Below are 14,535 nucleotides of genomic sequence, written 5' to 3' on the forward strand. Positions count from 1 at the left end.
GACAACAGCTTAAACACTAAAATACAACAAAACTCCAACGAAAACGCAGTGGAAAAAGTCAAATAAAAATTTATGAAAAAGTCTTATTTTCGGCACGCAAAGCTGACGGGGCAAGAAAGCAAAAAAAAAAGAGAGAGGGAAGAAAAGGCCAGACGGTTTTCTGAAGAGCTGACCACAAAACCTATCCATAAGCCAACCACCAACCAACAACAACCAAAAGTGCGAACAGCCACCAAACCTATGACGTCAGTGGCCTTTGCATTCGCACGGATCTAAAGCCTTGCCTTGCCACCCACCACCCACCACCCACATCTTTACCACGATGCGGACCTCCTTCAAGCTTCTGCGGAGGCGCAACGGACTCTGCCTGCCACTGCTCCTGCTGCTGCTTGCCCACTGCGTGTGTGTGTGGCCCGCGTCGGCGGCCCGGGACCGCTATGCGCGACAGAACAATCGGCAGCGCAACCAGGACGTGGACCGCGACCGGGATCGCTATCTCTACCGCAGCAACTCCAACAGGCAGCGCGGCGGCAACCGAGGAGGTGGCCACAGCAACAACGCCCTTGGCATGAGCCTGGGAGCGGGCGGCATCACTTTGGCCAATAGCATGGAGGACCAGAAGTCGAACGAGTTCGTTAAGGGCAAAAGTAAGTCACATGGCCAGATCTCGATTTGGATCTGCCGCTCGATCAGTCTTCGTCGGGAGGCTAGGAGAGAGCCCGAACCCACCATCTATCACAATTTATATATTTATGTAGATTTGCGGGCGTTCCCTCATATATCATCAGCGAAGACGGCACAAATACGAGTATGGCCACCATATCCATATCGTCAGCGTAGTTCCCAGTTCTGTTGGGCTTAGTCAGGTTTCGGCTTGGGTTGGTTTCGGTTTCGTTGCACCGATATGGCACTGTTATGGGTTCCATTATCTTATCGTGGGACGTGTGCACGGTTGGGCCTTGTTTTTGGTTCTGTTTGCTGCTGCCCCACGCTGCAGTGCCACATGTTGTTGTTGTTGTTGTTGCTGCTGATTCGTTTTCGGCTGCATTTTGTATTATTAAGTGTTATCGTTACCCTGGAAATAGTAGTGGGGCATTTAAGGATTCGTTATTTGTTTAGCTCTTCCCCGATTCCCATAAATCTTCCCCAATTATGGATGTAGGAGAGATCTCGGAGAATTCTCTGCTTACATCTTGAACATGGAATGGTCATATATTGTGAGAGTGATATCCAGGGTATTCTCCTATTCTATATACAGAAACTACCGAATATCTTTTACTTACTTTATACCTGCCCTTTGCTGGCCGTCTCACCTGCCCCTGGCCCCTGGCCCATTGCTCACCTCTTGACTTGGCGCTGCCTTAGTTAAAGAGTCTTGTGTGCACTATAGCCCCCTGCCACAGACACTGCCCCTGCCCCAGTCCCCACTACCCACAGATATCACAGTGTACCACAAATATTACGGACTGATTAGCCAGGGGAGAAAGAATTTCGTTTGCCTTCTGTTCGTCGAGTGCGTTTCGTAATGTCAAAAGTACAAGGTAAAACCGGAGCTAGTAATGTACAGATCGTTCAGATCTGGTCTCTGTACTTTCCAACAGCGTCAGCGTCAGCAGCAACTGCAACAACAACTGCAACCGAAGAGGCAACTGCAACAAGCGACACAATTTCCAGCTAAAATGGCGACGCGACTCAAACTGTTGACTCTGCGATTCTCGAGGTTTTGCGATGGGTTTTCGGTTCGAGTGTTGGCCGTTGCGTTGTGGTTGTTGGCAAATTAATAAGAATTTGAATTCCAATTCAGCGGTGCAGCAGTACAGTGGTGTCCGACCCGTCCGACTGTTTGAACAACCGTTTGGGAATCGGCCAGTGGCATTACGAACGTAACGGCATGGCGAAATTTAATGAAAAGTTCGAGTACTCGCACTCGCATTCGCCTCGCTGTCGGGTTGGCGGGCTGCTCGTTGCGTGCTTTGTGTCTGTTTTGTGGGCTGTTTGCGCAGTACTTTGGGGGCAAATGTTTGTATTTGGCGGGCAAACAGAAAAATAAAAAATACAAGCTCTATCCACCGCCCCGCCCACCGCTATTCCTCCCATTTCCCCAACGATAGTCGATATTCAGTGATCTTGTAGCTGCAAATTAATATCTGTCCGTCCCTCCGTTCGCTGTTGGCAATTGTGCAAATATTTGGAGAAGAAGTTAGCCCCGGCCCCGGTACCTATGCTAATGGAGTGGCTCTACGCAATAGCCGGATACGGCTAGATAAGCGAATTATGAAACCGATAACGAGGCATCGAAAATGTTCCCCCCAAGGACTACTCGACCCATCGCATCGCTTATGATTGCGCGATGATTGTTTCTATACGAGTGTTACTATTTATTTATTATTTATTTTTTTTTTGCACTACTGATCGTTGAGTTGACACAAAGCTTTTTCCTGTGAAGTTGTTATTTTGTTTGGGTTGCTGGGTTTCTTCTTTGTGATCATAAATAAGCACAGCTGCGGCAAATATGCAAATATGTACTGGTAAACGCTAGAGAAAACCCTGCCACAAGCTGCACGTGCATGCCAAATGGAACCCCCTAGGCGATGGTAGACGTATCCAAACACAGTTGGAAAACTTGAGCAGCAGGCGGCTCTAATAATCGCGATTATTGTGGAAGATTTTATTGCTCCAGTACCTGGTGCTGTACTCATTTTCAATTAGATTTGCATTCGGAGAAATGTGCATATTCAGTACAGTGGACACACTCTAAGCTGTTGCTCTTGCTGCTGGCTTTTCCTGTTGATTTATGGGGCATGGACTCATCCTTAGGGTTACAGTCTTTGTAGCTTGTAATGTGGATAATATGCTTATATTTTGATGCAATAATCTGGCTTCAAATCCTTCTAGGATATGATTCTGTGATTTATTTTATTCTCTTGCTTTTTCTTCTATTTTTCTAGTTCCCTTCAGTTCGCTTTTGAGTCGCTTATTCAAAATCTGTGGCAGGCACGCTTCCTCTCTCCATACCACTCCACACATAGGGAACCCATCTCATACCTGTGTGTGTGTGTGTGTTGTGTGTGCGTGTTAACGCTTGAAAAACCACATTCCATGGTGCGCTTTACTGCGGCGACTTTGTGTGTGCGCATGGGGCCACAGAGTCCGACTTGGAGTCCAATCAGCATCCATCCATCCCCTTCCTCTTTGCCACACACTCTATTCCCCGTCCCCCCAACCTACTCTTCGTGGTGTAAGCTTCAGCTAATTACAGCGTGAGGCACGCGCTATCCTCTCCTGTGTGTCTGTGTTGGAGTGTGTGCTTTGCATTTTTCTATAATACTTCTGATTAAGCCATCGTCTGTGGCCAATAAATGCCCAAATTGAAATGCGAAACAGCCAAAAGCCAGCTCTAGACTAGACTCAGTTTGAACTTTAAGGCTTAGACTGTGTTTGCTGCTGTTGCATTTGGCGTTGCACTTACTTCTGCAAGCGAAATACTGGTTTTCTAAACCCACACAGTCCCGCACACACACACAGGCACAACAAAGGCGCACTCACATAGATACAACAAGTACGTACAGAGAGAGAGAGAGAATCGGGGAGAGAGAGACAGAGAGAGAAAGAGAGAGCATCTATGGCTGCTGCGATTGCGCAGTGTGTCTCTGCCTCTGCCTCTCTGTCGTGCCCCTCTCTTGCTTACTTGTTGATTGTTTTCAAGAGTTTCCTCTCGTTCCCGCATTTGGTTTCAGTTTTCCAGAGTTTCACGACACTTTTCACTGCCCACCCCCCCCCCTGCAGCATCAGCTGCAGCTGAAGCGAAGGCGGTGACGGTGGCAGAGTTTCGTGAACTTTTGACTGCAACACCACTCTACCCTGTCCCCACTCTTCACTCCCTTCGCCACTGCCTGCGTGTGGGCGTTCGATGTGATGTCGAAACCAAAGCCAAAACCGAAACCAAAACAGAAACTGAAGCTGACGCTGAAGCCGCGTCTCGGCCCACGATTCTTCTGGCTGCTGCCTCTCCTCGATTTTCTTGGTGGATTTTCGTTTTGGCCTGGCCTGGCCCGGCCCGGCACGGCACGGCCCTCTCCTCTGTTTTGTTCTCTGTTTCGCGCTTCTATGCCTAAAAATAGTTGGCAATGCGATTGCGAGCGTTTTCAAAGCCAGGCAGCGGACCAAAAATGGCGCCAGGGCGTGCTCATTAAGCCTGGCCAGAACTGACTGCAGCTGGAGGCCCCGCTGGGCTGGGCCAGGGGGGGTGTCGGTATCTGCTGGATGGAAACGGAGCTTACGGGCATCGAGAACAAAGCGAAGCAGCAGCAACAATAAGCTTATCTAATCCAAGCATTCCTGTTGCTGTAGCTGTAGCTGTTTGCTGTTGTTTCTGCTGTTGCTGCTGTTGTTGTTGCTGTCGTGAGGCACGACCTGCGCCCAATTGTTGTTCGAAACAAAATGAACGCGCTTCGAACACGAAAACCCAAAACCAGAAGATGAAGATGATCAAGGAGCAGAGGCAGCAACAGCCACAGCAACAGAAAAATCGGGGGGAGAGGCAGAACCAAAGAAAACCAGCAAGATGAGCCGCCACAAGGCATCATCATCCAAGCGGCAGGCTGGGGCTGGGGCTGCGGCTGGGGCTATGGCTGTGACTCTGGGGCTGCTGTTGCATCTTCGCTTTGTGGCCGTTGCCTGATTTGCCTTTGCTTAAACACTGCGAGAAAAAAAGAACAGTTGAGCTAAGAAAGAATTCGGGGATAGTTATGGAATAACTTTAAGCTCGATTTGTTGGGATCAAAGCAAACGTAACATTCGGGAACGCATATTATGTTTGTTTTCTTTTCTCTGATATTATAGTAGATACATTTCCTTATATAGCGATGTGGGATGTTCCCCTAACAGACTGTAGGCTGTTTGCCAGATGGTTTGAATAACCAGAAATCATGCCATGCCACCCATTTCTCTTACTGCATTCCTGAGGACAGTTTTTTGTCGGTACTCTGTTGTTGTTGTTGTTGTTGTGTTGCTGTTGCTGTTGCACTACACTCCACTCTACTGTTAAATTTGTTCTGCTGAAGCTGAAGATGCGTCTGCGCTTGTAGCGTTTTCTGGCCAAGATTGCTGGCCCTCTGTACCACCCGCCCTCTCAGCGTGGCAGTTGCGCTTATTTGCCTTCGTCTTCGTGACGCCACGACCCGAGCATAGAATACAGCAATAGCAACAACAACAACAACAACAACTGCAGCAAGCTGCAATTGCAACAACAAACACGAAAGAAAGTTGCCGCAACAGCATTCTGCAAAAGCGAGAGAGAGAGAGGAAAATTGCAAAATCTGCGCACGTAAGCGACTCCACTCTAAGCTCTAAGCTGTCGCTGGAGTCCGTACTCCAATCCAATCCAATCCGATCGGTGGCTAGTCTCTCCTGCCCCCCATGCCCCCTGCCTCCTGCCACCCTCTGCGGACACCCATTCCGCAGCCGTAATGAGCTGCGTGTTTTTAATGGCCGCACAAATGAATTTATTAAGCACTTTTACACAATTTCATTGTAAAAGAGGCGCGTGCCAGTGCCAGTGGCAGTGGCGGGACTCGATTGAAATTGTCGCAAAACAGTTATGAATTATTTATGTGGCAGAGCGTGGATGGCAGGGAGTTGGATGGGTATGCAGTGGAGTGAATGGATCATGGAGCATGGAGTGTGGCAACGATAATCTGTGACACCTAGCGATCGGTTGTACAGCTGCATCTGCATATGGAAGCGAACTCTGAGTCGGGAGTCGCTTAAAGACACTCAACTTTCTCCAGGGGGACTTGCGGCCATCAGCCCCCCACCCCCTTTCATCTCACAGGGATAGCCGGAGGGAATAACGGAGTACGGTCCGGTTCGGCGGAGGCCTTATAATTTGATCGAATCGATTTTTGGGCAAACAGAGCGCTCGCTCAGAAAAAACAAAGCATGCTTAATGCCCTTTTAAATCTTTTGTTATATTACAACAAGATCTAGACAATTCTCGTTGCTGCCCCAGGCAAAGGTACACAAAAATGTATCCGAAAGAACAGCAGCAGCAGCAGCAGCAACAGCAGCAGCAGCAACAACAATGGTAAAAAGATACGAGCCACCAGTGGAAGAACAACAAGCAATCCAGATGGTCTCTTCTCTGTGGCTCTACCTCTTGGGTTTTTGTTTTTGGTTTCGGTTTCGGGCCATGAGTTAAAAATCTTTTCCACGAAATGAAAATACACACATACAAAGAGGACAGAAGAGGCAGATCGGGAGAGAGAGAGAGAGAGAGAGAGAGAGAGAGAGATGGAAAGAGAGGGCCACAAAACGTGAGCGAGGCAGCAACAACAAAAACTGTTAAATGCGCAGAACCGGCTGAGCGAGTCGGGTCTTGTGGCTGGATCTGGGGTCTTTCTTGAGGCTGCAACACAGAGACAGATAGAGAGAGGCTGAGGGGCAATAGACGAGAGACGAGAGGGAGAACGAACGTTAAGAACGTTTTGCCGTCTAGGCCAAAAGAGAGAAGGAGACGCAGAAGTAGAAGGAAAACCTCACGAGTCCAAAAGTCAAATCGCAGATGGAAAAACCAAAAGAATCGATTATGCAGTGCTTTCTTCTTCTCCTCCATTTCCATTTCCATCTCAATCTTCTGCCATTGCTGCTGCTGCTGGCTTTTCTTGCCCCCCTCGGGACAGGGGGAGAAGCAGAGTTAACAAAAAAAAACAATATTTAGAAAGTCAGCAAAGTCGTCGGCAAAGTGAAGCTTGGAATGTGGTTGCCTATTAATCAGTACGTCAGCTGTGTGGCACGAAGTGGCAGGGAAGGCGATGGCGCTGGCGATGGGGATGGGGAGCTGCGGAGCTGTAAAGCTTGGGGGCTACGAAGGGCATTGGTGATGGCTTGGCATACAAATCGATAAGCAAATACACACACACACAGATACGAGTAGTACACTCAGAACGTGCTTCTGTGTGTGCGTTGATTAATCTCGCTGACGAGTTTGTTGCCTAAGTCTTTTGTTTTAATGAGCCACATCATGAATTATGACTTTGATTTGTGCTGCGGCTGCTGCGGCTACAACTACAGCTACAGCATCGACTCTGCCCCCGTGGACCATCATTCATTAGGGGCTGCCGCACTCTTGGCCTTAGCCTAAGGATTACAAATTAGCCTTTTTTTACGCGGACTCTCTGATGCTGCGACTCAGTATGAGGCGGGCGTGTCGCTGGCCAAGAGAAAAATCGCATATGCCTCGCTCATTTCACGAGAAACCCCAAGTCCCCAGTCGCCAGTCCACAGTTCGGGTTCGGAGTCAAAGTCAACGTTTTGCCTGGCAGGGGACCAGCAGCAGCAGCCACGGCCACAGCCACAGCCTCTGACTCTGCCTCTGCCAGTGCTGTCGTGGCTTACGTTTCAGGCCTCCTCGAACATGAAAAACTCTGCTGATAAATTGTGCGCGATAAAGCCCGGCTCGGCGTGGCTTGAAAAGGGTTTCGTGATGTCGGGTTCTCGGCCTGAGAAATGGAGGCGGTGGCGCAGACTGAAGGGCGGGAGGCAGGTTGGAACTGCTGCCCAACGGCATTGGCATTGGGGAGAGCATCATCATTCTCCAGCGACAAAAAGAGCTGAAACAAAGCTGAAGAATTTGTACGAAAATTTTTGCGCTTCGATTGCCACAGCCGCTTTTGATCAGTGTCCAGCGACAAAGTCGAGGTCCCAGTCGTGGCCTCACCTTCGCCTTGCTTCGTGTGTTCCTGTCCCTGTCCCTGTCCCAGCTTCTTCCCCTTCCCCTGTCTCTTGGAGCCGTCTGCCGCCGAGTGGAATGCATGGGACGCATATCTGGGGGCATTTAACTTTTTCTTCCCATCGGAGCGGAATTTCTCCGTTTCTGTTTCTGGCGACAGAAATATTTTTATGCCATTCGTTCGGTTTCATAATTGTGTGTGTTTCTTTGGATATTTGTTCAAAGGAAATCAATAAACGAAATGGGTCGAGTAGATGCCGCAGCATGTTGCATGCCAGCAGCAAGCAGCAGCAGCAGCGGCCATTTTGGTGGCTAATTAGTTGGGGTCCGACGGGTGGGTGGGTCTCTGGTTGACTGTGACTGCATGGCCTATGATGGCGGCGATGCTGGTGCTGCTGCATTATGTGGGCTGCCACCAGGTGGGTGTCGTCTAACTTCGCTTCGACACATGGCACACTTTTGCGGCCCACACTATGAGTGGCGGACGACCCACGTAGCCCTTTCCAAAGAATCTCTCGGTGTGCATTTGCTATTGTATCTATCGGATGCAAATCAATGGAGTCGTCGCCGAAGATGTTTCGACTACGCGAGCAGCTAAAACAGGTCGCTGACTAATGATAACAGAGCGTCTGGTCTCCGGAACGGATCGGAACGGAACGGGGCTGAGAGACACTGCGTGGGCTGCTAATTATTAAAAACGCCAACTGGCTTCGACTCTGACTCTGAATCTGAATCTGACTCTGAGGTTGAGGCTGAGATGGAGGCCGAGACGGAGGCTGGGATTGGGATTGGGGATTGGGGATTGAGACTAAAACTGAGGCTATGGCTGTTGGGGCGCCCACTTGTTTCGCTTTTGTTGTACGAGTGTGTATGCCTCATTTTATTGCTTCCGAGCCTACAACAAACAAAAGACTCGAGCAACAAACTTCTCCTCTTCTCTGCTCAGAGCTATTTCCGTTTACAATTCGAAGCGAAATTAATTTCCCAACTCAACACCTCCACACAGCCATCGGACACTGTGGGATAATGAGACAGTTTAGGGTCACTCCGGTTGGACCCTTCTTCCATTAGTTACTCGTACTCCCACTGCTCCCACTACTCCCACTGGAACCAACCGAACCGAAACTACAACAATTTTCCCTTTTTTGTCAACTTTCTTTTGCAGTCTGCATCGGCACCAAGTCCCGCCTCTCCTCTCCCTCGAACCGAGAGCACCACTATCGGAATCTGCGCGACCGTTACACGAACTGCACCTACGTGGACGGCAATCTGGAGCTAACGTGGCTGCAGGACCCCAATCTGGATCTCAGCTTCCTCGACAGCATCCGCGAGGTGACCGGCTACATTCTGATCAGCCACGTGGACGTCACCAAGGTGGTGTTTCCAAAGTAAGTTCGCAGCCCCCCTGATACCCCCCAGATACCCCGTCCCGTGATCAAGACACAGGCTAACCTCTGAATGGTGTTTTCCTTGCAGGCTGCAGATCATTCGCGGACGGACGCAGTTCAGCCTGGCCGTGGAGGACGAGAAGTACGCCCTGTTCGCCATATACTCGAAGATGTACACGCTGGAGATGCCCGAGCTGCGGGACATCCTGCAGGGAGGGGTGGGCTTCTTCAACAACTTTAATCTCTGCCACACGCGCTCCATTCAGTGGCGCGAGATCCTAACTGGCAGCACCGAAAATTTCAACTATACGTACAACTTTACGGCGCCGGAGCGCGAGTGCCCCAAGTGCCACGAGAAGTGCGGCAGCGGGCCCTGCTGGGGCGAGGGCGCCCACAACTGCCAAAAGTTCAGCAAGATCAACTGCGCCCCACAGTGCGCGCAGGGACGCTGCTACGGACGGGGGCCACGCGAGTGTTGCCACCTATTCTGCGCCGGCGGCTGCACGGGACCCACGCAGAAGGACTGCATCGCGTGCAAGAACTTCTTCGACGAGGGCGTCTGCAAGGAGGAGTGCCCGCCCATGCGCAAGTACAACCCCACCAGCTACATACTCGAGATGAATCCCGAGGGCAAGTACGCCTACGGAGCCACTTGCGTGAAGGAGTGCCCCGGCCACCTGCTGAAGGACAACGGCGCCTGCGTGCGCAGCTGTCCCTCGGACAAGATGGCCAAGGAGGGCGATTGCGTGCCCTGCAACGGGCCCTGCCCCAAGACCTGCCCCGGCGTCGAAACCGTCAACTCCGGCAACATTGAATCGTTACGCAACTGCACCGTGATCGATGGCAACATCCGGATACTGGACCAGACCTTCTACGGCTACCAGGACGTCTACGTGAACTACACGATGGGGCCGCGCTACATACCACTGGATCCGGAGCGGCTGGAGGTCTTCTCGACGGTCAAGGAGATCACCGGCTACCTCAACATCGAGGGCAATTTCTCGGGTTTCCGGAATCTGTCCTATTTCCGCAACTTGGAGATCATCCACGGCCGCCAGCTGATGGAGAGCCTCTTCGCAGCGCTCTCGATCGTCAAGTCCTCGCTGCACAGCCTGGAGATGCGCAACCTCAAGAGGATCAGCTCCGGCAGCGTGGTCATCCAGCATAACCGCAATCTCTGCTATGTGGGCGACATCCGATGGAACGCCGTCCAGAAGTCGCCCGACCAGAAGCAGTGGATCAACGAAAATCTGAACGCCGTCGAGTGCCGTAAGTAAACCGATGTCTAATCGAATCCCTCAGCCATCTAATCCCCAATCCCTCATCTAATCCTCTACAGGCAAAGCTGGCTTGGTGTGCTCGGACCAGTGCAACGAGGACGGCTGCTGGGGATCGGGCACGGATCAGTGTCTCAACTGCAAGAACTTCAACTACAATGGCACCTGCATCGCCGACTGCCGCAACATAACCAAGTGAGTCGAGACCCCCCTCCCCCAATCCTGTAGAGATCTTGCCATGCTAAACCTGCCCTCTGTCTCCCTCTTGTAGTGCCTACCAGTTCGACACGAAAACGTGCAAGATGTGTCATCCGGAGTGCCGCACCTGCTCGGGACCAGGCGCCGATCACTGCGACGAGTGTGTCCATGTGCGGGACGAGCAGCACTGCGTGTCCGAGTGCCCCGAGGAGAAGTACAGCGAGAATGGGGTGTGCCGCAGGTGCCACGAGACTTGCGAGGGCTGCACCGGGCCAAAGGACACGATCGGAGCCGGCGGCTGCAAGACCTGCAATCTGGCGATCATCAACAACGATGCCACCGTCGAGCGTTGCCTGCGGAAGGACGACAAGTGCCCCGACGGCTACTACTGGGAGTATGTCCATCCGCAGGAGCAGGGCACCCTTAAGCCGCTGGCCGGGAAGGCCGTCTGCAGGAAGTGCCACCCACGCTGCGAGCTCTGCACCAACTACGGCTTCCACGAGCAGGTGTGCTCCAAGTGCGTGGGCTACAAGCGGCGCGAGCAGTGCGAGGACGAGTGCCCGGCCGACCACTACACGGACGAGGACAAGCGCGAGTGCTTCGAGTGTCACTCGGAGTGCAAGGGGTGCACCGGCCCCGGCTCCGACGACTGCATCGCCTGCCGCAACTTCAAGCTGTTCGGCTTCCACGACGCCGCCACCTACGAGAACTCAACGCTGTTCAACTGCACCTCAAAGTGTCCGCCGGACTTCCGGCACGTGAACTACCAATCGCCCAAGATCGGACCCTACTGCGCCTCCAGTCCGCCGAGGGGCGGCAAGCAGAACGCAGGCCTGGACGTGAACATGATCGCCATCATCACCAGTGCCGTGCTCATACCGACCCTCTGCATCCTCTCCGTGGTCACATACATCTGTCTTCAGAAGCAGAAGGCCAAGAAGGAGACGGTCAAGATGACCATGGCCCTGTCCGGCTGCGAGGACTCTGAGCCGCTGCGGCCCTTCCAACATTGGCGCCAATCTCTGCAAGCTGCGCATCGTCAAGGACGCTGAGCTGCGCAAGGGCGGTGTCCTGGGCATGGGCGCTTTCGGCCGGGTGTTCAAGGGCGTCTGGGTGCCGGAGGGCGAGAACGTGAAGATCCCAGTGGCCATCAAGGAGCTGCTGAAGTCGTCGGGCGCCGAGTCCAGCGAAGAGTTTCTGCGCGAGGCCTACATCATGGCCTCCGTGGAGCATGGCAACCTGCTGAAGCTGCTGGCCGTCTGCATGTCCTCCCAGATGATGCTGATCACGCAACTGATGCCGCTGGGCTGCCTGCTCGACTACGTGCGCAACAACCGCGACAAGATCGGCTCCAAGGCGCTGCTCAACTGGTCCACCCAGATCGCCAAGGGCATGTCCTACCTGGAGGAGAAGCGGCTGGTGCATCGCGACCTGGCGGCACGCAACGTTCTGGTGCAGACGCCCTCGCTGGTCAAGATCACGGACTTTGGGCTGGCCAAGCTGCTGAGCAGCGACTCCAACGAGTACAAGGCGGCCGGCGGCAAGATGCCCATCAAGTGGCTGGCCCTGGAGTGCATCCGGAACCGTGTCTTCACCAGCAAGTCGGACGTGTGGGCCTTCGGTGTGACCATCTGGGAGCTGCTCACCTTTGGCCAGCGGCCGCACGAGAACATCCCGGCCAAGGACATACCCGACCTCATCGAGGTGGGTCTGAAGCTGGAACAGCCGGAAATCTGCTCGCTGGACATCTACTGCACCCTGCTCTCCTGCTGGCACCTCGATGCCGCCATGCGGCCGACCTTCAAGCAGCTGACGACCGTCTTTGCGGAGTTCGCCCGCGATCCGGGCCGCTATCTGGCCATACCCGGCGACAAGTTCACCCGCCTGCCCGCCTACACCAGCCAAGACGAAAAGGATCTCATACGCAAGCTGGCCCCCACCTCGGATGGCTCTGAGCCCATTGTCGAGGCGGATGACTATCTGCAGCCCAAGGCGGCGCCGGGTCCCAGCCACCGCACAGACGGCACTGACGAAATTCCCAAGCTGAATCGCTACTGCAAGGATCCCAGCAACAAGAACTCCAACGGTGGTGTCGTCGGTGATGATGAGACCGACTCGAGTGCCCGTGAGGTGGGTGTGGGCAATCTGCGCCTCGACCTGCCCGTCGACGAAGACGATTACCTGATGCCCACGGGCCAGGGCGCCGGCCCCAATAATAATAACAACCACATCAATCCCAACCACAACATGGCCGGTCCGGGCACCACCGCTGGCTACATGGATCTCATCGGAGTGCCCGTCAGCGTGGACAATCCCGAGTATCTGCTGAATGCGCAGGCCCTGAATGCGGCGGAGGCGCCCATACCCACGCAGACCATCGGCATCCCGGTGATGGGAGTACCCGGCACGCTGGAGGTGAAGATACCGATACCGGGCAGCGAGCCGACAAGCTCCGATCACGAGTATTACAACGACACCCAGCGGGAGCTGCAGCCGCTGCACCGGAACCGCAACACCGAGACCAGGGTGTAGCCGAATCCACTGCCAGAATGGAATATAAATTCTTGCCACAATACCCAAGTGCCTTTTGAAGCCAACGCCAACGTCAACGCCATGCGGATGCACGGGCACGTGCCTTTGACAGCTGTTATCATAGATAGACCCCCATTCGCCTGTATAAACCAGGGCCCAAAAGCCCAAGCCCTAGGATAGATGTGTACATTACTACCGATATTACTCTATAGTGTACTTAGCCCCCGCCCCCCTGCCCTGTGTAGTGCATAGCTTTGTGTATACTCGTACTTCTCTATCCTAACCCTAGCCAGCTAGTTGAGTAGTCAGCAAGGATCGTCGTCGCGGTCCTGCGCTTGTAGATTGTATGTAATTACGAGAACAAAACACCGATAGTGCATTTCTTAGACGCCTCCGCCACGGCGGGCCCATCGACTGGTCCGCGCGGAGGGCGCACACTAAGCTAAATTTATCTCTAGGTCAGCCGGCGGACTGTCGCCGAAGCATTAATAACTTCTTATCGTGAATAGTTACTTATAGTTAGTTAGTCGTTAGCCACTTTTAGCGCTTAGCTTCCAACTGTGATATAGACTGTAGGCATTAAATCTAAGGACTGCTAATGCTAATACGATGAACAAACCGAACGACTCGAAAACAAAACAAATCAAAATAATAATTCCAATTAATTGTGTGTGTACATACAGATGCAGATACAGATACTATATGCAGATGCAGATCTAGTTCCAAATCCCATTCGATATCGAGAAAGTTTGACAAACCAATCCCCTAGCGTGCCATGCGTCGATCGATGCGATTCTCCTAAAGATTTCGAATATTTGTTTGGCAACGTAGACAGCTGTTTGTAGCTGTCACTGTAACTAGTGTAAGTGCGCGCATTGCCGATATGTTAATGATCAAAGATATGCACATACATACATATGTATGTTGTATGTATAAATAATTCCCACATCAAAATACCAACCTAATAATTAATTGCATACGTTCTTCTTATACACAGATTTGTAGATTGGCCAAGTGCAGCTTTTGCATAATGAATATGTTACGTAACTTTAATTTAATTAGTCCATATATACTTACTATAAATCTAAACATATACAAAAATATAAAATAAAATCATTTTTGAATGTAATTAACAACTGCATTTAGTCATTATCAAATTTATGGAAACACCACCACCAAAAACACCTCAAGCAAGGGGGGAAATATCTGCCAGACAGGAGTTGCACGAGTTGTTATTTTTCTACTTTATTATTTTGCTAAATATTCCAAAAATTTAATTTCACTTATGCTTTTTGTTGCCTTTATTTAACGTCAAATACTTTCTATTCACTTTCTTTTTATATAATTTATTTCGTGACTCCACCCAGTTAAACAGCCCAAAAGTAGGCAAGTATAGTTCTGGGTTCCAGCC

At 51.8% G+C, this 14,535-nt stretch overlaps 1 protein-coding gene across 1 annotated transcript; it reads left to right on the forward strand.

Annotated features, from left to right (window-relative positions):
- The first annotated feature begins 299 nt into the window (after window positions 1-299).
- Window positions 300-14,235, forward strand: LOC111076789 (epidermal growth factor receptor). Its single transcript, XM_022370735.2, is given in 6 exon segments — window positions 300-647; window positions 8,895-9,117; window positions 9,206-10,386; window positions 10,457-10,589; window positions 10,666-11,590; window positions 11,592-14,235. Coding segments are annotated over 6 exon segments (4,320 nt in total). The 5' UTR covers window positions 300-322; the 3' UTR covers window positions 13,125-14,235.
- The last annotated feature ends 300 nt before the right edge of the window (window positions 14,236-14,535 follow it).

The sequence above is a fragment of the Drosophila obscura genome, unplaced genomic scaffold, assembly GCF_018151105.1.
Source record: "Drosophila obscura isolate BZ-5 IFL unplaced genomic scaffold, ASM1815110v1 contig_151, whole genome shotgun sequence".
Classification (NCBI taxonomy): Eukaryota; Metazoa; Arthropoda; class Insecta; order Diptera; family Drosophilidae; genus Drosophila; species Drosophila obscura.